Below are 23,033 nucleotides of genomic sequence, written 5' to 3' on the forward strand. Positions count from 1 at the left end.
AGCCTTTTCAGGGGAGGAATACAATGGACTAGCTTGGATCTGGCAGCCTAGGAGGGTCTGGAAGGGTAGTTAATTCGGGAGGAGCAGGCAGGGGGGCGGGTCCGGGTGGGTTAACAGCGCCTAGATCAGCACCCGTAGCAAAGAGCGAGCTATGTCAGCGTTAAGTTCCTCAGTGTCCAGTAACAAAGAGGGGCTCCAGGAGCCGAGCGCCGAGGTGCGGCACGCCCATCCGCCGGCTCCACCAGGGCCGTCTACACCCCTGACCTTTCGTCAGGGCGCCACCAGGCCCACAAAGCGAGACCCGGTCTGGTGGCTCCAAGCGAGCCGAGCGCTCAGGCGGCGGCCACGGACGCCCTCACCTCAGCGAAGTGACTGCTACGCTCCTTCGGGGCGGTAACTACTGCTGCCCCGCCCTCCCTACGTCACAGGACGGGGGCGAGCCGACGCTGTGACGTCACCGGGCGGGTGCCAGCGGAAGTGACGTGTAGCGGCGGAGCGGCCTGGGTAACGGCCGGACTAACGATGGCTGGCATGTCGGCTCTGAAGCGACTGGCGCCTTTCGCTCACGTTGGAGGCCACCTCTTCAGAGGCCGCTGCGCGCGGGCGGTTGGAGCCGGTGGCGTCCGTCGGTGAGTATTGCCTAGGGTTGGGGCTTCGCCCGCTTTAGCGGAAGGCACTAGCCTTCGGGACGCCCTCACCTTGACGCCGAGCAGCAGGGGCCGGTCCTGGTCTGCGGCGGCCTCCACCCCTGAGGCGTGCTGGGACTTGTAGTCTGACGGCGCGACGCCGGGGCCGGGGAAGCCGGTAGAGGTGTGTATCTGACGGTCCCGGCCCCAGAGGGAGGCTGCCCCCGGGAAGCTGACCAGTTGAACGTGGAGATAGTTGGAGCTGATCTGGAAGCAAGGACAGGAGCTGAGGAGGCGAGGGCGCCAGGCAGAGGAAATCACCTGTACAGGGTAGTTTGAAGCTTCAAGCTCGAGGCGAGGTGAGGCGGGAGACCTCGGGTCGTAGGGAAAGAATGATAGATGCTCCTTATGCGTGGCTGTGCCCTAGCTTCCCTGGTGGCTCAGACAGTAAAGGATCTGCCCGCAGTGCAGGAGACCCGAGTTCGATCCCTGGATCAAGATTTCCCCGGAGAAGGGAATGGCAACCCACTCTAGTATTCTTGCCTGGAGAATCCTCTGAACAGAGAAGCCTGGCGGGCTACTCTCCATGGGGGTCACAGAGAGTCGGACACGACTGACCGACTAAAACAGAGAGCCCTGCCTGAGAGATTTCCAACAGAGGCGCTGATCGGTCGTTTTAATCAGATATCACGTGGCCACTTTTTAATTCTAAAAAGTTACTATGGTTGGAGAGTGGAGAATTAGCGCTCCAAGGCATGAGAGTGGACTGGGAAAGGATGGGAAGAGAGCCAAAAGTGGATGCTTGGGCAATGTCTGAAGTTAGTTGTCCCCGCCCCCCCCAAAAAAAAAATTGAGAGGAAGGTACAGAGATTTCCCATAAACCCCCCCAAGCCACACATGCATAGCTTGCTTCATTATCAGCATCCCCCCACCGGAGGGTACGTTTGTTACAGTTGATGAGCCTATGTTGACAGATTATTGTCACCCAAAGCCCTTAGTATCCTTTAGAGTTTACCTTTGCAACACCAGAATTTAAGAGAGTGAGCAAAAGCAGAGTCACCCATGATGTAGCGGGAGAAGCCCACTGGAGAGCCCAGTGCTGATGCCAAGGGAGGGCAGGTCTACCAAAAGCAAGCTGGGAGTGCAGAGAGATTAAGAGCGGGACTGAAAACAGTACACTGGATTTTTCCAGGTGATGTTCCAGGCCTCTCTGACCACAGTCCACACTTTACCAAGAGGCACTGCAAAATAGTGGTTAAAAGCAGGATTCTGCCCCCAGACTGTCTGTTCAGATCTCACCTCTGCCACGCTCTTGCTATGATCTTGGGAAAGTTTCATGATCTCTTAAGAATTGAGTTTTCTCACAGGTTTAATTGGGGTAATAATGTTGACTCCCAGGGAAGTAAACGAGTAACAAATCTCTGAAGTGTTGTTACCAGAGTTGCTGGTGCTCAGTAAAGACCATACAAGTACTGTATAAATAGCTGTTGTTATTAGGGAACTGAGACCCAGCTAAATGAAACGATTGACTTGCTTAAAGCCACGTGTCTGTTATGAAGATGGAACTGGGACAGATGTAGGATGGAGAGAAGGAAAAGGCATGTGTGACCTGAGGACAGAGATCGAGAGCCACTAACAATAGCCTTTGAGCCTGCATGGGAAGACGAGGGGGTGTTCCTCTTCGCTGCGGTCTTGGTACTTCCATAACAAGATTTTAATGATTTATTAAAAGTTTAAAAAAAATTAATCTGCTTTCGTAGTTTCTGTTTGGAGGGATGTTCAGGCCTGTCTAGTTTGCCTTACATACTTACATGAATACACACATGCATGTAGAAAGAACACACTTCTTACACCACCCAGAGCTAATTGCTATTGATATTTTATATAGACTCTTTCAAATAAAAGTGTTGGATAGACATTTACATAAATAGGGAATTAATGTCGTTTGTGGGCAGTATCTAAGAGCTTGGGCTTTGTCACCAAACAATAATACTCCAGTGTCCTCATTTGTAAACATTGATAACCATAGATCTATCTCTTCAGGTTGTTTTGAAAATTAAATGATAATATATAAAGTGCTTGGTGTGGTGTCTGACAGGTGATAAGACACTCTGTAAATAGAAACTAGTAATAATCTTTTAGAGTAGAAGAGAATAAAAAGGGTACTAGGTAATATATATCAAGAAACATGGAAGTGTTAATGTTCACAAAACTAGTGCATTTTGAAGTAATTTTACTGAAGTTTTTGTACAGATACTCATTTCTGTGTCAAACAAAAGGGAACATTGTTTTATAAGCGGATTCTTACCTGGAATGAAATTTGTGAACACATTTTATATAGAAACTTTCTTTGAAATTCTATATCCATTTCTATGTAATAGTATATGTATAGCTGCTGAAAAGGACTTGAAAGTAGCCCCATTAAGTACAACTTACATTATTTACATTAGATTCAAGCCATAATAATTATAATCCAACAAAATAAAATGAGTAGAGCCCTATGGATGCTATCCCACACCTTGTCAGCAGTATCTAAATGAAAAAACAAGAACCAGAAACACTTGTTCAAACTTAACTGTTTAAGTCTTTTTGCTTTGTTCAGTGCTGTTGGCTTATTAAAAAGGATCTAAGTTCTCTTTTCCATAAAGTGGTCTTTTAATAAAGATTGTATTACTAATACAGCGGAGGACATAATTTGTCTTTGAAACAGATGGCTCTCCAGAACGAAATTAATTTGCTGATTTGTTTCTCTGGATAAGCTAGTGACCTACTGCAGATTCATGATCCCTTAACCACTGTGGGGGGGCCAGTACCCTGCTAATCAGCACATTCATATCTGGTGTAAAATGTGTGGATATTCACTGAATGAACATCATAATTAGCCTCTCGTCAGTTCAGGCCAGTTTTTGCCACTGCACACGTTTACAGCAAGCTTATGCAAGTGGAGTATTTTGAGGGACCATGGAGCATTATCCTTCTGTTTTTTTTTTTTTTTTTGCAGAGGATGAGAGAAAGGTTTAGTTTCTGGCTGTAACTCATAGAGTTTTGGATGAGCTCAAAGACAGCAAGCTGCTTCACATGTCTGTTTTGTCATGTAGGGCTGGTGGAGGTGCGCACATTGAGCCCCGGTACAGACAGTTCCCGCAGCTGACCAGATCCCAGGTGATCCAGGCCGAGTTCTTCAGTGCAACCATGTGGTTCTGGATTCTCTGGCGCTTCTGGCACGACTCAGATGCTGTGCTGGTAAGTGCAGGAGAGTAGTCCCTGTCCTTTGGGTGTGGGGAGGGAAGATCTGTTAACAGCTTAGATTGTTTTTCTGTTTATAGCCTGTTTTTCTATCTGGAGGTATGTTGTCCTTATGTGTATGCAGGAATCCTTTTATTTTAGGAAACATTATCATCTCTGACCTTTTCCACCCAGGGATGTACACGTAGATGCTGCGTGTTTTACGGTTGCCAATTGGTGGCTGTATCTGGAAGGGAGACTACAGAAGCTAATTCCCTTACCTTCCAAGCTGGGTAGGGGGTCATCAGCAGGTTAAGTTTCATCCTTAAATGCCTTTAAATGATACATGCCATCTAGTCTGTCTAGAGGCCCAAGGCAGCCAGGTTAAGTGGAATGGATGTGAGCTAATTTGTCTGAAGCAGGGAAATTAATTACTGGTGACTTTCTAACATGTACCTGGCCTCAAATGAGCTTTTAATCACATTTGCACAGATGCCATTCTCTAGCAAACTACAGTTTTAGGCCATTGAAATCAGTGCTTATTGATCCAGAATCCTTTGCATTTCAGTAAATTTAGTTAATTTTTTTTAAGGATAGGGAAATTAAACTTACACTGTGAGTTCTAGAAGCATCAGGTTGATTCATGTCCCACTTCTCTTAGAATTTCTGTGCCCTTGTCCCCCAGAAAGAAGCTGCCTGGTGTCTGTGAACTGGCAGCACACAGACACCTTTGTCTCACTGTGGGTCAGCTATCGGATCTGTGTGTGGCTGGCTGGCAGGAGACGACAGCATGCCCTAGGTCAGGATCAAAGCGGAATGAGTCCACCCGAGGCTCCCAGGTCTCCCAGCAGGAATGACAGGACAGTTTGAGACACTATGTTTTGTCAGGGATTCAAGACAACACTGTTGTCAAGGGATTCACAACAATTCAGGGACTGTTGTGACATGGGGTGTCTTTGAAATCTGTTGTCTCCGTTCCCCCTCCCTTCCATCCAAAACTCATACTCAAATGCCGGCTCAGGTGGAAGCTCCAAAATGGCCAAACTTCTCATATTCAGGCCACGGCGCATTCTGAACAGATTGAAGAATAGTTGGACCATCAGATGGTTGAAGTGCAATAGAATTTGCTCTTGGGGTATATAAAGGATTGTTTATTTAAATCAGTTCCCCCCCAAGATTTATTTTAAAATTTAATCAACTGTATGGAGTATAGATTGTTAATAGTTTTGTGAAGTATAGACTCTTGAACTTTTTTTTAATTGGTTGTCCTTAGGGTCACTTTCCTTATCCTGACCCTTCCCAGTGGACGGATGAGGAATTGGGTATCCCTCCGGATGATGAAGACTGAAAACGGAGGCTCAGCTCTTGCCAAATGGGTGCACCCCGTGTTTCTTGTTATGTTTAACATTTGTCTGTAAACATGTTTTGACTTTGCACCTATGATGGTTCCAAAGAAACAGTGCATTTTATAACAGCATAAAGAATAATTAACACATCATGTCTAATTTCTGCTTTTCCTGTTTTCACATTTGCTGTCATTCTGCCCCTTCTTCCCCTTATACACTTTTAGTCTCATCTTCCTTTTCCTTTTATGTTTTAAAAAATTACTTTTTCTTAAAGCTTTGTTACAGTATAGGATCCCATTTGTCTGTCTATTGATCAAAGACTTTAAGCACCAGCTCTGCTGGACAAGATAGATAGGGAGCTTGTTTGTAGTTGCAAAAATAATTCTAATGAAAAATTTGAGCATATGGGAATGTTACATATTGGAATTGTGTGGAAATTAACTCTTTCAACAGTAAAAGGTTATGGCCCTTTCATTTTCCAGATCAGGAGGTTTTTCTTTCAAAAGGAAGATACTGGGAGGAATTCTTTTCCTCACAAATCCTTCAGGGATTAAGACATTGTCATTTAAAATGTTTTTAAATTAATCACTGCATGGATAATAGATGTAAAATAAAGCCCAGACTCTTAAAGCTTTTAAAAGAAAGCACAGGAGACTATCTTAATAATCTTAAGGCAGACAAAAAACTTTTGGAGAAGAAACAAAAGTACTGATTAAAAAAACAATAAATTTTATTTAGCCTCATCAAAAATTTCTGCTATCAAAAGATACCATTAAGGACTGAAATATATAAGCCACTAATTTGGGAAAAATATAGCATCTGTATCCAACAAAGGGCTTGTATCTGGTGTATGTAAAGAACCCCTATAATCATAAATTAGATTGAACAATCCAACTGAAAAATGGCCAAAAGCCTTGAGCAGATACTTCACAAACGAAGATACATGAATGGCCAATGATCACATGAAAAAGGCTCTTAATGTCATTAATCACCAGGGAAATATAAATTAAAGCTACAGTAAGATATCTTTTATACTTACTAGGATGGCTAAAATAGGACTGACAACTTTAACTGTTAGTGACAGTTTGGAGCAACTAGCAATATTTGCTAGTAAGAGTGTAAAACAGTACAGTGATTTTGTAGAATTGTTTGGCAGCTTCTAATGAAGTTAAACGTGTATCCTAGGATTCAGCAACTGTATTCCTAGGATTTACTCAACAGAAATGAAAACTATATCTCCATAAAAGACATGTACAAAATTTTGCATAATATCTCCAAATTAGACCTAATTGTACATCAATGAGAGAATGGATAAACATATTACAGTATGTTCATTCAACCAAATAATAATTCAGCAATTAAAAACACGCTATAAGACACGATCATTTAGATAAATCTGAGTCATCATATTAAGTAAAAGGAGTGAACGTCACTTAAAAGTACATAATGAATAATTCCATTCATATGAAGTCTACAAACTGGTGAAACTGTAGAGGTAGGGTGGGGGTTATGTGGGTATATACAGTTGTCAAAATTCATTGAATTAAACCCTTAGTATCTGCATATTTTTAATTACACCTCCATAAAAATGTAAAAAACATAAAAACCATTGCACATTAATAATTGCCATCATTCAAAACACCTTGGAAATTGTTTTAAAGAATAGGAAGCATTAAGTGACAGTTAAGTGTTCCTGTTAAATCAGACTACTAGTATTGCTGTTATTTTAATTAGAAGTAGTTTACTGACATAAAAATTACAGCAGTTTTGAGTATGTGGGGGTGGGGGGTGGGGACAAACAGTTAAGCTGTTGTACAGCTTGTTTTGTGTCTCTGGCTTTGCTATGGACCAGGCAGAGGTCCCCTTCCTCACCAGGCCTCTTTGTTTCTCTGGTGTTACTAGGTCTGCAGCGCTAGCCTCTCCTGTGTTCTCATATATTTTCCAATATTCTTGCACACAGTCATTAACATTTTAATGATTAGACTGTAAGCCTGTTGAGAAAGCAAGGTGATTTCACTCCTCTGCAAGGCCACTCAAATGATTGATGCTCAGTGAATGCTTGAATAATTGAATGGACAAGAGCGATGGATTTGAAGCTTTCCAACTTTTGTTTCCCTGTAGGAGCCAGGTGAGAATTTCAAGAAATTAAGGACATCATATTGTATATTAAAGTTGTAAATTAAAGTGTGTTGGTCAAGAATGAGGAACTGAGTTATGGATATTTCTGATGATGATTTCCTATGAACTGAACTGCTGTGCCATCTGCTTATAGCCCTTTTGGTGGATCTTCTTGGGTACCCCATGGTATAGGTGATCAGTGAGGATCAAGGTTCAAAGAAATGAAGTAACCTTACTTAGAGTCACACACTGCTGAGTGAATGACATTAGGTCTGACCCCATGCTTAACAGCAGTGCCATAATGTCTACCTGCTTAGCTGTCTTAGTCACACGTACATTGACAGTTTGTGAAGATCTTGCCATTTCTCTACCGCTAGTGTTTTCTTGCCTAAAGTATACAGATTAGAGGTCAGTGCAGTCCATCTCATGTTTATGTATCTCTTGTGTTGAGTCACCATTTGTGGAACTCTGTAAGACATGTTTCTATCTAGGAATTCTTAGGGCCAGAAGAATGTGAGATGAGGGTGAAATAGGATAATGCAGTTTTTCAAGAGTTTCAAAGTACTTTTAAACTTTCTGTAGTATAGTTCTGAGAGGAGGTAGGACAGAATTTTCTCTACAGATAAAAATGTGCACTAGAGTAGCTTAAGGACTTGCCCAGAAGCATAGCTGTTCACATTTTTATGTTTTTGACTATCTAGGTGTTGGGACTGCCATGCTAAGCAAGACAGATGAGAACTCAGACTTTGGCAAGGACAGACAAGTAGAGGGTTGCTGTGAAGGCATTTACACTGGGTGCTGGGTGGGTCCATGCTGATCCTTTTTGGTGGACAGAAGGCATCTGAGCTGAAACCTGACACGGAGCAGAAACCAGCCATGTGGGGTCTGAAGGAAGAGTGCCCCAGGGACAAGAAAGCAAGGACCAAGGTCTAGGGTGGGACCAGGGTCACCATGCCTAAGGGACAGAAAGTCCACTGGGCTTCCAGCAGGGGAGGAGAGGGTGGGACTAGATGAGGCCAGGCAGTGGGAAAGTTGCTCACAAGTTTTAAGCAGGGGATGGTCCAATTTGAGTTCCTAGTTCCAATTTCACTCGCCCTTTGGTTCTCCCCAGTGGTCAGAATGGGCACAATGGCAGCAAAAGCAGAAGCAAGTCAAACAGTTTTTCACCCTCCCCACTGTTGGCTCCAGCAGTCCTGAGCCTGGTGCACAGGTGTTGGACACTCCTGGTTTTGTGTTTACTCACCTGTGTAGGAGTGTGCTGTCTTACCTGATAAATATTCATGGTCTTTAAAAGACCATCAGATTCCTGTGTACTTCTTAGGTCTCATTTTTTGTTTTCCATTGTTGCTCCTCCCCCCATCAATAGAGTTGTTTGGGAAAGGCTACAGTCTTTAACAGTGAACTCAAGTAGGATAACCCCATTAGCTTTTTTCCTGAGAAATCAATCAGAATTGCTTGACTTGAATTAAAAGATTACTTAAACTAGCCATCTTTTAAAATTGGCCAATGTGGCCTCCATATGCTGAATCCTTTTTCTGTACCTGGGCTGTGAAATCAGTTTGTGCTGATGCAAAAATTGTCCCAGCCAGCCTACTCTCAAAGGAACAAACCTCTTACTCTCATAATTCTTTCCATTTTAGAGATGAGTAAGTTGAACTTCCCTGTGGCTCAGCTGGTAAAGAATCTGCCTGCAATGAGGGAGACCTGGGTTCGATCCCTGGGTTGGGAAGATCCCCTGGAGAAGGGAAAGGCTACCCACTCCAGTATTCTGGCCTGGGGAATTTCATGGACTGTATAGTCCTCAGGGTTGCAAAGGATCAGACACGACTGAGTGACTTGCACATCCAACTTTAACTTCTAGGTTGAACTGTTAGGTAACTTCTCCAAGTTCCAACAGTTAAAGAGAACTAAGGTTCAAATCCTGGTTGTTTGGCTGTAGGTCTTAGTGAGGTAGATAGGAGTAAAGCTTTGTGATCAAGACCTACCTACTCTTAAGTCATTTTATGTCATGACCTAGAGTGTGTCTGTATGTGTATACATACATATATAATAGAAAAGTTTTACACAAACTTCCCTGTTACATTTTCTTTTTTTATTCTATTCTACATTTAAACAAATGGTTGATTTGATTGAGACTGATTTTACTACCCACTAATGGGTTTCAGTCTGCAGTTTGGAAAACTGACACAGTGAAGAACTCAGGCCCTGGAGCCAGACTTGCTGGGTCTGACTCCTAGCTCTGGTCACTTATTTGTGGAATGCCTGCTGGGAGTTTGGGCAGATTACTTGTTTGAACTTTGCCTCAATGCCCTCATTTGTAAAATGGATTAAGTAGATTCAATGAATTTGCACATAAGCCCTCAGAACTACATTTGGGAGGAAGGAAATACCCTAAATGGAAGCAACTGTTATTTCCAAACCATTAAGTTTATAGTGGCCCTTGAATCCTAGTTTGATTTTTATAAATAAGCCTCCACATGGAGACAAACTGTAAACATATTTCAGCAGATGCAGAGCCAGCCCCCTCCTCTGCCTAAAGACAGACAGACATTTAGGATGGCCTTTTCTTCCTAGTGACTGGCTAAAAGAACAAAGTTAGTTTTAGGCTGTGGTCTGGTAGATGGAGAGATGTACCTTCATAAATGGAAAGGTAGGCAGTGAAAGAATTGAGGGCAACAGAAGATATCAAGTGTCAAAACTGAACACACATGTGAGTTTACCCAGTTTCCTATGGAAATTTGAGTGTAAATAACACAACTGATAACCTACTAAAGCTGGGAGGCGCGGAGGTACTGTGGAAGGAATGCTTGTCGTGCGTCTTCTGGAAACTACAGATGTCCTCTTGGTCCCACCTGCCTCTGGAACTAGTCTGTGGAAGAGGCAGACCCCGGCGCCTGTTGCCACCATCTCATCGGGAGCCTCAGAGGACAGCAGGGCATGGTGGAGGAGACGGGAGCTGTTTGAGCTGCTACTGGCCTGCCTTAGTACCTGCCTTTACCTTCTATCTCCTGCATGAGCAGTGGGCTTGTTGACTGGAGAAGACAGAAGGGCAAGTGGAATATGCAAGCGGCACAACCTCCTTTTCTAGCTACAAATTCAGTATCATGGAGCCAACACCAATTTTTATATCCAAGTTTTGCTATAGCCATCACAACCGCATAGTGTGCACGTGTGCTACGTTGCTTCAGTCGTGGCTGACTCTGTGACCCTATGGACCGTAGCCTGCCAGGCTCCTCTGTCCATGGGATGCTCCAGGCAAGCATACTGGAGTGGGTTGCCATTTCATTCACCAGGGGATCTTCCCCACTGAGGGATCGAACCGGCGTCTCTTCAGTATCCTGCATTGGCAGGCAGGTTCTTTACCACTAGCGCCACCTGGGAAGCAAGTATATAGTAATGATCTTGGAAACCTATTTATTGACATAGTAGTGACCTTGGAAACCAAAGTCCTGACTTCTTAGTCCTGGCTGCATGAATCTAGCCAAGTCATCCCTGGGGATTCATATTTAGTAGCTGACGAGGGGACCATGTAATCCTTAAGACTGAGCCACAAAAGCTTGTTTTTGGTGGGGAGAGAACCATGCCACATGGCTTGTGGGATCTTAGTTCCCCTCACCAGTGATCTAAAGCTCACCCCCTGCAGTGGAAGCATGGAATCTAACCACAGGGCTGCCAGGGAATTCCCCTAGACCATATAATCTTTAAGAGCTCTTTTGGCTCTTAATATTTTACAAGTCTAGGAGAACTACATAGCCTAGAGAGTAGGCTCAAACTTTATCAAACCCCTGATAAAATTTCAGAAAAGCTAGTATGGTATGTTTCTTTATAATAGAATTTAATCACAATAATTAAAGGATTCATAATTCTGGACTAGATTTTAAGGAAAACTAGAACAATGCATTAAGAAGTGAATCCACAATTACACTCCATCATGTATGAAGTTCATTTAAAAGTTTCTGTTACGTGGTACTACAGAATTACATTTTCCAGATGAGAGAACTGCAGTTCAGAGAAAATACTTGTCTCATTAGCATTTTATTATTCATTGGAGGGGCACAAAGACCAGAAACCAGATTCCACAAACATGTGCCATCTTGAAGACTTTTCTGTTTATACTGTTCTCAGACACAGGGTTTCCCAGTAAAGTTTCAGAATTATTTCTCTTCTGGAAACTTTGCCTGGTAATATCACATAGCGTTGATGATATTCTAGGTGTCTTTCAAACTTCATGAGATCAAATGTATTAAGTCAAGGTAGCCAGCATTAAAATGGGAAGTATAAAACATGAATGCATAGTTTCAAATACATATATTTCTGCCTACAGTCTGTGTTCCTATAGAAAATATATCTTTGGAAGTTGTGTCAAAATACCATTCACAGTTCAGAAGAGGGAACTTCTCCAGACAGACTATGACTTATACAACTCAATTATAGCACACTCTTCAGCTGAGCCTCGGGAAGGGGGATGGTCACATCACACCATCACACAGTACTTGAGGATCATCATCAACATGAACATCAACATGAACTTGAACATCTGGAAGTTCACGGTTCACGTATTGCTGAAGCCTGGCTTGGAGAATTTTGAGCATTCAGACAAAAACTGTCACTTCTACAAGAGGGTAACTGGTGCAATGTACCAAGTATTTATCTTGACAACTTTAAATGTATTTCTCATATAAATACCTTTGGCCCACCAAGCAGTAATTGAAATCTATATAAAATTTTATTATATATCAAACAATGTACACTTCTCAAGTCCTTCCACTGCCTGAAAGAACTGTCAAAACCCTACTTCTGTTACTGAATGTGACAGTGCTAGAAAAATAGTCTTGATAAAGACTTCTCCATGCAGTCAATCTTTATTATAGCAGTATTCGCATATTCACATCAAGTACATAGAACTTTTTTTGCCTTTTATATAGTACAGAGTTTTTAAATAATTTTACACAAATAAATTTCCATCTGAATTTCAGCTATCTTTTTTATTTAATTCTCCATGCGTTCTATCCAAACTGAACAATATTTTCCATTGTACAAATTTACATGAGAAAAAACTCCAAAGTACAAATGAAAGGACCTGAGCAGGAAAGAGAACTCAAGAAGTATCAAGAAGTGGGGATGGGAAAAAATGGAAAAAAATAAAAAATAAAAAGATTCAAGCAAACACTGAGGATTAAGGGACAAGGAGACATCATCCATTTGACTGAAAATAAATGTCTTTTTTATGAATTGAAAAATAAGCTTTAAAAATAGTTACTCCTCTGTAATTTTTGCAAAGCAGGAACAGAGAGGTCTGTGGACAATTAAAAACCCTCTTTAAACTGGGTACACTCCAGACTCCATGAAAACTTTTTCAATGCTTGAGCAGAACTGAAGTGAACAAAACCCAAACCTTTGGCAGCAAGAGAGGAGAGGAATGTGAATGTGAATCACCATAAGGTTTGGTGTAAACCAGGGCCATTAACTCGCTGCAGTTAAAACATGAAGGAGTTCCCTTTCCTCTCTCTTATAGAATTGTCCTCAAACTAAGAAGTGAAAAGGTGGGGAGGCGAGATTTCCTTTTTCTTGGTCCAAACCAAAGAGCAATCGTAACTAATAAATAGAATTCAAAGGGACATATGTCAAACAGTTAATTTCAATCTCATGGTTGTACACCCGTTTTAGAAGAAACAGTAATTGCTGAGCAAGGAAAAGGGTTAGTGTGTACAACCAGTGAACGAGCTATGTCACTGTGATAGTCCTTCAAATCAGGTGACAGAAAGGCCAAGCTGAGACTATGACCTGTGACATGGCCTAAGGAAACAGAGGACCCAACAAATGCATTTTTAAATGAAGGAGGGAAAATTTATGGCATACACACACACACATCCCTATATGTAAACTAACATAAACATGAAGATAAATAAGACGTAAAGGTTAGCCATTTATGTTGGTAATTAACGTGAATAAAAAGGCATACGTTTATATAGCTGGTTTTAATCAGCTATGGAACATAGGCAAATGCATTGGGAAGGAATGCTTTTTTAAAAAAACCCATTCACAGCTTAGAATAAAAAGCACACTTATTGCACTCTTACATTTTATTTCAGGTAATTACAGTTTACTTCCCACCCTCACATTAATTTTTCCCTACCCCTAGACTTGCTCCCATACCTTCCCCCCTCCCGTTTTGGTCCATTTTGTCTACATTTGTGCCTAGTCTGAGCTTTGTTGCTTATGCTAGTCTGAGGTTTCTTCCTATGTGACATATACTGTCAAAACATAAGTAGGTTAACACAAATGTAACACAATAATTTTCAAAACAAAGCCAACTGACTAAGCCACTTACTCATAACTCCCATCTCCATTCCTGTAAACAGAACACTTCCTCTGCTCTATCTCTTAAGTGAATTTCACGCCCAATTCCCTACGTAGATTCTGCGATGAGAACCAGCCACTTGTGGGTGATGGACAATGTGCTCAGCCTGCCAGAAGAAGCAGATGGTCTGCACATAGCCTTTTTTTTTTTCCGTATCAACATGAATAACATGTATTTTAGTTGTCTTCAATGAGTACTTCCTAAATCTACAGAAGCCTTAAGAAAAAAAGCATCACAAAAAAACCCCAGATATACTCACTGGCTGTGTCCTCATGCACAACTGGCTATATTAATCACTGCAATTAGTCAAACTGCTAAATAAACATTTTAATGAAACCAACTTAGTAATTAATAAAACTACACTGACACTTACATAAAGGGGGTCAAAGGTTAAAAAAAAAATAGTATTACAAAAACAACAGCCGAACTTGTGAATGCTGAAATAAAAGATTCACTCAATCACTTTTTTTGAGGTAGAGACTAACCACCCCTAAGCATTTTAAAATAAACCACGGTTACCTTAAGATTTTAGAACTTATGTTTCTATCCTCTTCTACCTTAAAAATACCTGATAGAAACTGCTAATTACCATGACTCGAAAAATTTAGGACTGAAACTCAATTTAAATGTCTTTCCAAATGGAAGTGAAAATTGATTATCTAAAAACAACAGAACAAAGCTTACTCTCTAGCATACTGATAAAACAAAAATCTTACCAGTATTTTCAATTTACCAGAGCTAGCAACATGGAACATGAGTACACTGGCCACTTCATTCTCCTTGGGCCAATATACAATCATGCAGAGATGCTACTGCACTCCTCAGGTGCTCAACAACCCACGGCTGTTAGTAACACACCTTCGCGGAGACATCTAGAGAACCCGCTGAAGCCTTTCTTGAGGGTGGCAAGGGACCAAGATACAGGAAGCACACCACGGAGTGTGTCCAGTTCACATTGCCCACCAGGCCGTGAGCTAGTCTGATGTACCCTCAGAGAGGAGCCCCTGGAGACCCCACCTGGCCCTCAGAGCATTTTTGAACAGCATAAGCAGGACAGTCCCACTGAATCTGCAAACAATTCCTGAGCGGCAAGTTTACGTTTCAGTCTCTGGAAAATCAGTGTCTAGGTTGGCAGCAGTACTCTGGGACCAAGAAAATCAAATTCTGTCCTATATCTTAATTTCTCCCTTCTCACTAGTTAATACATATGACTGCTGCCCAGCACACAGTACTTCAGCCCCGAACTACAGCAATTTAAAATGACCATCACACTTTTGTTATATAAAAGTTCCATGCTTTGAAGAACCTATGGGAGTAGAAAAAGTTTCTCTAGAAATGTCACTGAATTGTGGTTTCAACCTATTTGCTCTATGTGATAAATATATCTGACTATACTAGGGATTATGTACTTTAAAAAAATAATTTTGTTCACTGAAAATTTACCTGTGTTTTCTCTCATTTTTTAAATGTGATTTTGGCTATAAACTCTTTAGTGCATTTATCTTTGCAGTCTAAATTGCACGCTAAAAAATATTAACACAGCTGAGTTAGACCAGGGTGGCTGCTCTCTTCAGAAATCACTGATTTATGCTAAAATTTTCTTTTTTTTTTATTGCATCATGAAGGCACAGTAAGATCATTTGGCAAATTGTCAAGGTATTTTTCTAGCGCCTTACCTATACCATTTCAATGTATGACCTGTAAGCTATTTGCTGTTTATACTCATAGTAAACTTTCCATGTCTCGCTATGGTTTGTTTGGTTTGTTTTGCTTTTTAATAGCCTAAGAGTTGGAATCACTAGTTTCAAAATGCTGATATTCTAGCACTCACAATGCCAGTTTGGACAAAGAAGAGAATCTTGAAAAACGAGTCATCATTCTACTTTCTTAACTGGGCAGTCTCTCAACAGGAAAATCTGTGCATGTGATGAAGCTGTGGCTAACTCATTATGAAGATGTACTGTCTTGCTAAAAGCCTACCAAAAATTAAAATTATATGTTAGTCAAGTGTTACCATTAACTATTTAATTTCATGCAACTGATTTAAGGTTAAGATTCTGATACGTACCCCGAAAACAGATTCTGGCACCACTTTCAACAACATTCAGTTACTCTGAGCTACATTTTTCAGTATTACTGCTTAAATGTATAATGCCCTTTAGGACAAAAGGAGAGTGCTCAAATACAAGTATACATAAAAGTTAAAATCTTAGATCATCTTCATGTTCTAGAGCTCCTGACTTTTCATATTTTAAAATAAATAACTATTCATTACCTCATTCTGAGGAGGTAGTTTTTGAAGAGGTCACCTGAACCCTGCAATGTGTTTCAAACTAAAGCTAAATGAGGTGTGCACAAGGCTGGAGAGGTGAATGTACAGGAGGGGCAGGTGAGATTTGAGGAGGGGCGTGCAGCAGTTCTAAAATTGCCTGATGAGGAAAAGATAACATTGTGTGATAAAGAGCTGTGACTGCATCAAATGACAATCTAGGAAATATTTACAAAGTTTCAGGTTGACATTGCTGAAGTCTTGAATTCTTTATTACTACACAATGCTCTTTGCCAACACTGACATAAATATAACATCTATCATAAAGTATATGGGATTTTATCTGCTAGCATGCCCCAGCACGTCCTACCAGATCTCAATCGCAATCAAGGACTGGATGTTAAGGAACCAGAATTTGACAGCTAGACAGAATTCCTCTTTTAAGGTGCACGTAAGTACAAATGATCACATTGTATTTTCTATTCACAAATCCCTTTTATAAATTGCTTTTTGGTCAGTATTATTTCAGTGGTAAAAGTTTAGATGCTAGACTAATTTAATGATGAAAAAGTAATCAGTAATACTACATATTTTAAAATAATCTTTTTATGGTTGCTCTGAGATTTTTCAGAAGGCGTAACCTTTCCTTATATACACTACAGAAGGCACTGCAGCCGCCTTACAGGAAAGACAGAAGTACAGCCTCACAAGTTCGTCAGGGAAGCAGTCACATACTATCCACACAAACTACTCATAAAGTGCTCTGCACAACAAAGAGTTCCTCCTTGTATTTTCTTAGGAGCTCAACATGCCTATCCGTAGTCTAAGCCAAAAAAAAAAAAAAAGGCATACAAAACTCAGGGGAAATTCCTTTTCCATCTTATTTGTAAACTACAGAAAAAAGAATTTGATGGAGAAAAGAAGAAAAAAAGCTAAAATTTTGTTATTTTTTGAGGGCACTATACAAATCTCTCAATACCCTGAGCCTGGCTTCTGGGTACAGATTCATTTGAGATCAAATCTATTTCCCTTTTTCAAATCAGACAGCAATCTATTCTAAAACAGAAAGGGAAGAAGAAAGCGTTATCACCTTGAATTTTGAAAATGCCAACGCTAAGCTTCCTCCATAACCAGCTCCTCCTGGGCAGCTCCTGCCCGGCTGAGGGAGGGGGCCCTGCCTGAGAGCTCCTGGCTCTTCCCAACCTCGGAAAAGGTAACACAAGCATGTTCATGTTCAGAAGCATCTATGGGGACAAATTTAAAAAGAAAAATAGACACTGCTTTTAAAAGAGACGCAGCATTATATTATGCACACAGATGCTCTTCAAATCAGCATGAATCCATTTTTACAATTTCTGAATTTTGTAGGATCTTGCTCTACTCACCAAAGACTTAAGAACTCATTGCTTTTCAAACTCGTTAATAACTTGAGGATTATTTTCCACTTGCATGGAATTTTCAGTAGGCCCTCCTCTGAAATGTAGGTATTGTAGCAAAAATAATGGCAGTAAGCTTTAGTAGGCTGAAAGACACCGGGGCAATTTACAATTTGGAAACTTTAAATAATTTCTAATTCCCTGATTTATTTTATAGGTTCTGCCTAATATTGTTCAGGTCCTTTACTACATAGCTTGGCTGGGCACATTTGATTTGATTTACATTCTTAAATCTTGATAAGAGTCTAGATTCATGATAAGGGAGGTATTGGCCAGGAATACATCCAGAGTCACTTTCTTTGCTACTACTGTGATTTACATCACACTTTAGTAAAGGCTGAGGGAAGTTATGATTAGGTTATATTCTCCAGTTATAAAGAACAAGGTTCTTGATTATTCCACAGCAGTTCTTTACTGATGTTAGTCTTTACACATCTTCCCTCAGTCCCAATACACCTAAAATTGGTCTATTTTCTGCCTGGGGAACTCAGCTGCCAAATTAACCAACCTTTTGAAGATCAGGCTTGGGAAAAAAGGAAGGAGGAGAATGAATGAAGACACCACCACTTTTATTTGAGGTTGCATATTCTAGATAAAAGACTAGGAAGAAGATGTAGGACGTAGTGTAGGAGTAAGTTGGAAGAAACAATGAGATATTAGTAAAGATGTTAGTGTGGATCCAGCAAGTACCATTAATTTAAAAATTATAAATATTTGTCATTAGGCTAAGACTCCCCATAGATTTAGGTAGAGAAAAGGGTAATGATCTTTCTTTAAAAGCTGCTTATGTAACAAAAATACAATTTTCCAGGATATATAATTCTAGTGGGAAGTAATATTATTTTATTCCAATTCAATCTGAAAATTATTTTTTTTAATAAAAATATAATAGAAGAAACTCAGAAATTAAACTTGTACCTTACATTTAAATTACATAAATGTCTCACATTCAAAACTGTTATCAAGCAGTTTTGTAGGCTTTTAATTAGATACAGGCATTTTGTGCCCTGGACAAAGTAGCCACATAAGTACTTGGTGACTGACTGGAAGAGCTTAGGAGGAAGATATCAATTGTATTTTCCTGAGAACTTGCCACATGGTGGAGAAAAAAAAAACAAAACCCCAAACACTCGTCTTCATTGCTGGACCCAATGGGAAAAGAAGGCGATGCGCGCCAGCGCTTCCGGCTGGCCAAGCCAAGGCCAGAGCCCCAGCAGCCCAGGAAAAAGATGCAGCATTCCCTTTCCGCCACACCCAAACCAACCTCCTCACCTCTCGCCCTCCTTTCAAATAAAGTAGCTTCATTTTGGTAAAAATGTGTCAAGGACTGAACATGCAACACACAGGAAGGGCATGCTGCATTTTTGTTCCATCCCTCAGAAATGACCCCGTGGCGGCTAGGGGAAAGGGTTCCACAACACAATCCCAGAACAGGAAAGAGAACGAGGCTTGGTGATTGCAACTGCCCCATCAGATGATCAGCCACATACTGGTCTGGTGGTTAGAAGGGCAAAGTTGACTGGCAGACTTCCCAGAGCAAATCTCCCAAGCTGTAGCAGCAGTTTCTTTCCATCATGCCTGACCATCAAAAGGTCAGAACTCAGGGTCTCTCCTCTTTCTTCCTGGGAGTGGGCAGACTTGTGGTATTTGTGTTGAAGAAGAAACACTGGCAGCAGAGAATTCTGGTTCCTAAAACATTCTTCCCTCTTTTGTTGGATGGGAAATTTCCTTCTGTTCCATACCAGCTTATGCACTGAAAATTTTTATCTTTAAAAAGAGTTGAGGAACAGAACTGTGTTTTGATGTTAACAAATTGTACGAACACAAGACTTAAGAAATAAGAGTAGATGCTGTCATGATGGTGTGGCTACTTGAAGGCTGCAAATTCTCCTGTAGAGGGAGGACAAGAGCTAATTTTAAAAAAGTTATCTCAAATAACCTAGAGATGCAGAAAAGCCTCACTGAAACCTCGCTGAAAGGTGACTAGCTATATACCACAGATCTAGCAATGACAAAAGCAAAAATGGTTGAAATCATGAAAGAAGACAACTGACACAATATGACATTAAGTCTGCAGATAATCCCCCAGTTGGGTTTTACATGCTATGATTCTAATCAAGCTATAAACAGTTCAAATGAACAAAATTTCTTAGAAACTAATGGTAAAACAATGAAGTTGATTTGTAGAATACTTTCCCCCCAAATTATCAACTCATTTTCATTATTATAATGCAACTATCAGGAAGGAAGAAGCAGGAATTAATCTCCTTTTGTAAAAGATAAAATTCACAGGTCAAATAATATGTCCACATTACACATTTGACGGAAGGAAATAAAGTTTAGACCTCTCCCATCTGTAGTTCATTTCACCTTTTAAACTATCAAAAAATTACATATAGGCACATGTCAATGAACATCATTCTCAGCATACAAATTTTAAACTGCCAAGACCCTTTGAGGTCTTTTAAGCTTACTGAATTTGGGGGCTTCAAGACATTGTTTTTCACCTACTATTTTGTCCATACCTTCTACTAGGAACTAGAGATAGGTTCCTCTTATTCATTTCAGGGAGCTGGTAACTGACAACTATCACAACTTAGTCAGCCTTAAGATCATTTTTCAGTAACAGCAACTTCTGATAAGGATCCAAGCAATCACTTATATGAATACACTATTTAAATGAGGAATAATCTATCCATTTTTAGATTGCTACTGATTTCAGCTGGAGAACACTGGCATGTCCCAACAAACAACAGATTGCTAATGATTGGCTGACAGAATCCTCAGATTGTATGCTGATAATATTAGCAACTATTCTAGTGTCTATTATAGTATACCAGGTGACTCCCTGAATACTTTATACACATTTGCACTGCATCTGAACCTCATAACAACTCTATGAAGCGGATGCTATTATTTCCTAATTTACTGGGGTTAATTTACTTCTTAAAGCTGGGGTTTGAAGTGGTTAAGTAACTTGTCCAAAATTTCACAGCCAGAAAATGGCAGGCCTGGAATGCATAGCTAGGCACTGACTCCAAAGTCCAAGGTCTTAACAATGAACATACCCCTGAACAATTTTCAATAATGCATAATCTGTTTTTCCATTCTGAATAAAACTACTAACCAGAACAGGAGACACTGATATTGTCTCTTTCCATTTAAGGATTCCTTTTAACAAACAATTGACCAAGGTGTTGTAAGTCTAAAGATCAAGGAAGGGTAAAAGATTTATTACCTCATATTTAAAGTTAAAAGAACTGGAGGAGTTTGGCACTGATTAGAAAAAAAGCCTTATTACTAAAACCCTGGAGAGCAAAACATTTAAAGTACAACCATAGGAGGCTATTATGTAAACAGGGACTCTAGAAATATATAAACATCCTTACTACTACTTTTGCTTATGGTTTTAAGGTTGCTATTTTTTTTCGGAAGTATTCTAATACATTTCTTAAAAGTAATTTTCAACAGTCTTATGAGCAGTCACCATATCCGGCAGAATCTAAAACTCCTTAAAGGAAGCCAATGTGAAAACAGGATTTGCTTAACAGAAATCTTTATAAAAAATGGAATTTTTATAGAATTCATCTATTAAAAGAATATCAGAAAATGATAAACTCTAAGCTCAATTGTATATACCATGTTAAAAATTACTAAAAAAAAAACCACTTCAGATGTTTCCTACTCATTATTACAATTTGAACAGCATTCTACTTGACAAACTTAAATATTAGCCTTAAAACGACACAACCCGGCAAAGCATAAAATCTTACTAACAAACTAAAGATCATGCTACCAGAATCTACTGCTTCTAATGGAATAGTTGATTTCATCATCAGACTTTAGGTTGGGGGTGGAGGGTGTGGGGAGGGGATGACAAAAAGGACTCACAGTGTAGGAATTTCTCTGGTAGTCCAGTGTTTAAGACTTCATCTTTCAATGCAGCGGGTGCGAGTTTGGTCCCTGGTGGCTATCACCGTGCTATTCACAGCAATATGTGCCCTCACCCAAAATGACATCAAGAAAATTGTTGCTTTCTCAAGCTAAGATCCCATATGCCTCTTGGGCAAAAAACCAAAAAATATATCCAAAAAAAAAAAAAACCTCATAGTTTAGGTATCAATAGAACTCTACATGCCTCTGAAATCACAGACAATTTAAGAAAAGATAGAGGTAAAAGACAATAGATATGATTTTGGGAAAACCAACCTTTTTTCTTGCTTATTCCTTCTTGTATATCAGGAAATCTATAAATCCCAACTTCTACTCTATTATTTGATGTAAGAGCCAAATCTGCTTCTGTGAAGTTATTCAAAATGAAACATCTAGATATTCTGACTTTAAAAAAAAATCTCAGTATATTAATTTAATTATTAACCCAAAATCAGTCAGAGGTCAAAATAAAATTTTTTAAAAACCTCCTTTCTGGTTGAGAATAACCTCAGCTCTATTTTCCATTTGATTTTATTTAGGAAAAAGGCAGAAAACACTTGGGAAGACCCGAAGATTTCAGACACCTCAAATATCAAGTATTTGTTTGTTTGAAAGCTAAGGACTTTACTAACTAGTTTTAAGTTATTACTAAATAATCACTCTTAATTCCAGAGTTAAATGTACGTCAGTGACTGTTAGACATATAATTTGATAAAAATTTCTTAAATATAAAATAGTCTAGGAAAAATCTAATGTTCTTTTGTAAAAAAATAAATCCCTGTTTTAGATGTAGAAGGGCAGTCATTTGAAATAAGAGTAAGTCCCATTCTTTCTTTCTGGTGACCTTTCAGGCAGTTAAAAAAAAAAATGAGGAACATTCTGGCACTGACACACTGAACTTTTTAAAATTCTTACAGAAATCATCACAGAAAAGGTATTTTAGAAATGCTCAATACTTCTCAAATAAGACTATAACCGACAAAATGTTTCTGTCATGAAATATTTTCATAATACTTTAAAAAAAGTGTAGACGATTTCCTTACATTTAGACTGATCCATTTGGCAGGAAGGCCACATAAGCTACTGTGTTAACTAGTCACTACTTTAGAGAGAATGAGTTTAAATACTTGGTTAGGATTTAAATGGCTGGTACAACAATACAGTAATATCTGAAAAAAAAAAAAAAACAAACCTGAAGTATTTTATTTAAATGCTGTGATCCCTAAATTACTTAAAATCAAAAAGACAAACCTCATTCCTTATCACTGACTAGTAAACTTTTAAAATGTAAAATATTTTATAAAAAGGCTGCCTTCTGAAGGAAATCAACTTTAATGAAAATATCCAAGCGTACAGGTTTTAGGAAAGAAGCTGTCAGTCGCCAAGAGCATGAAAGTTGGTCCTTCTGTTTCAATTCCTTAGCCAAAAAGATTAACGCTACGCATGGTTAGGAAAATGTTTTTCTTGTTTGGAGAACAAACACATCTAAAACTCAGTATCAAACAAAGAGCAACAACAGAAAGGAAAACTACCACATTTCATTCTCTGTATCCATGTTATTTAAATATTTCACCTGCTACATTTTTAATGTTCTCCCAATAACATTTCCAGTGGGCCCAATTTGGGAAGAAGAGAATTACCATGTAACCCTGTGAAGGCATGTTCAAATGTCAGTGGGGTGGTATAAGTTTTCTGAGCAGTTCTAAGACTTTAGCAATG

General features: G+C 39.8%; 2 protein-coding genes across 8 annotated transcripts in view; one reads left to right on the forward strand and one right to left on the reverse strand.

The window, feature by feature from the left end:
- The first annotated feature begins 479 nt into the window (after positions 1-479).
- NDUFB2 (NADH:ubiquinone oxidoreductase subunit B2) lies at positions 480-7,400 on the forward strand. The gene is made up of 3 exons (XM_004008110.6): positions 480-629; positions 3,725-3,869; positions 5,125-7,400. The coding sequence occupies exons 1-3, from the start codon at positions 523-525 to the stop codon at positions 5,197-5,199; spliced, it is 327 nt and encodes a 108-aa protein (XP_004008159.1). The 5' UTR covers positions 480-522; the 3' UTR covers positions 5,200-7,400.
- A 4,758-nt stretch (positions 7,401-12,158) lies between these two features.
- BRAF (B-Raf proto-oncogene, serine/threonine kinase) overlaps positions 12,159-23,033 on the reverse strand; it is a 164,616-nt gene continuing 153,741 nt past the window's right edge. For 5 of the 7 annotated variants that reach the window (XM_042248927.1, XM_042248924.1, XM_012177243.3 and 2 more), the window contains one exon: positions 12,159-19,271. In XM_042248927.1, the coding sequence (XP_042104861.1) occupies positions 19,249-19,271 (23 nt within the window). In that variant the 3' untranslated portion in view covers positions 12,159-19,248. Of the gene's footprint in view, positions 22,484-23,033 lie in introns of all 7 variants that reach the window. The other 2 variants (XM_060415160.1, XM_060415158.1) reach the window with 1 other exon arrangement.

The sequence above is a fragment of the Ovis aries genome, chromosome 4, assembly GCF_016772045.2.
Source record: "Ovis aries strain OAR_USU_Benz2616 breed Rambouillet chromosome 4, ARS-UI_Ramb_v3.0, whole genome shotgun sequence".
In the NCBI taxonomy this organism is placed as follows: Eukaryota; Metazoa; Chordata; class Mammalia; order Artiodactyla; family Bovidae; genus Ovis; species Ovis aries.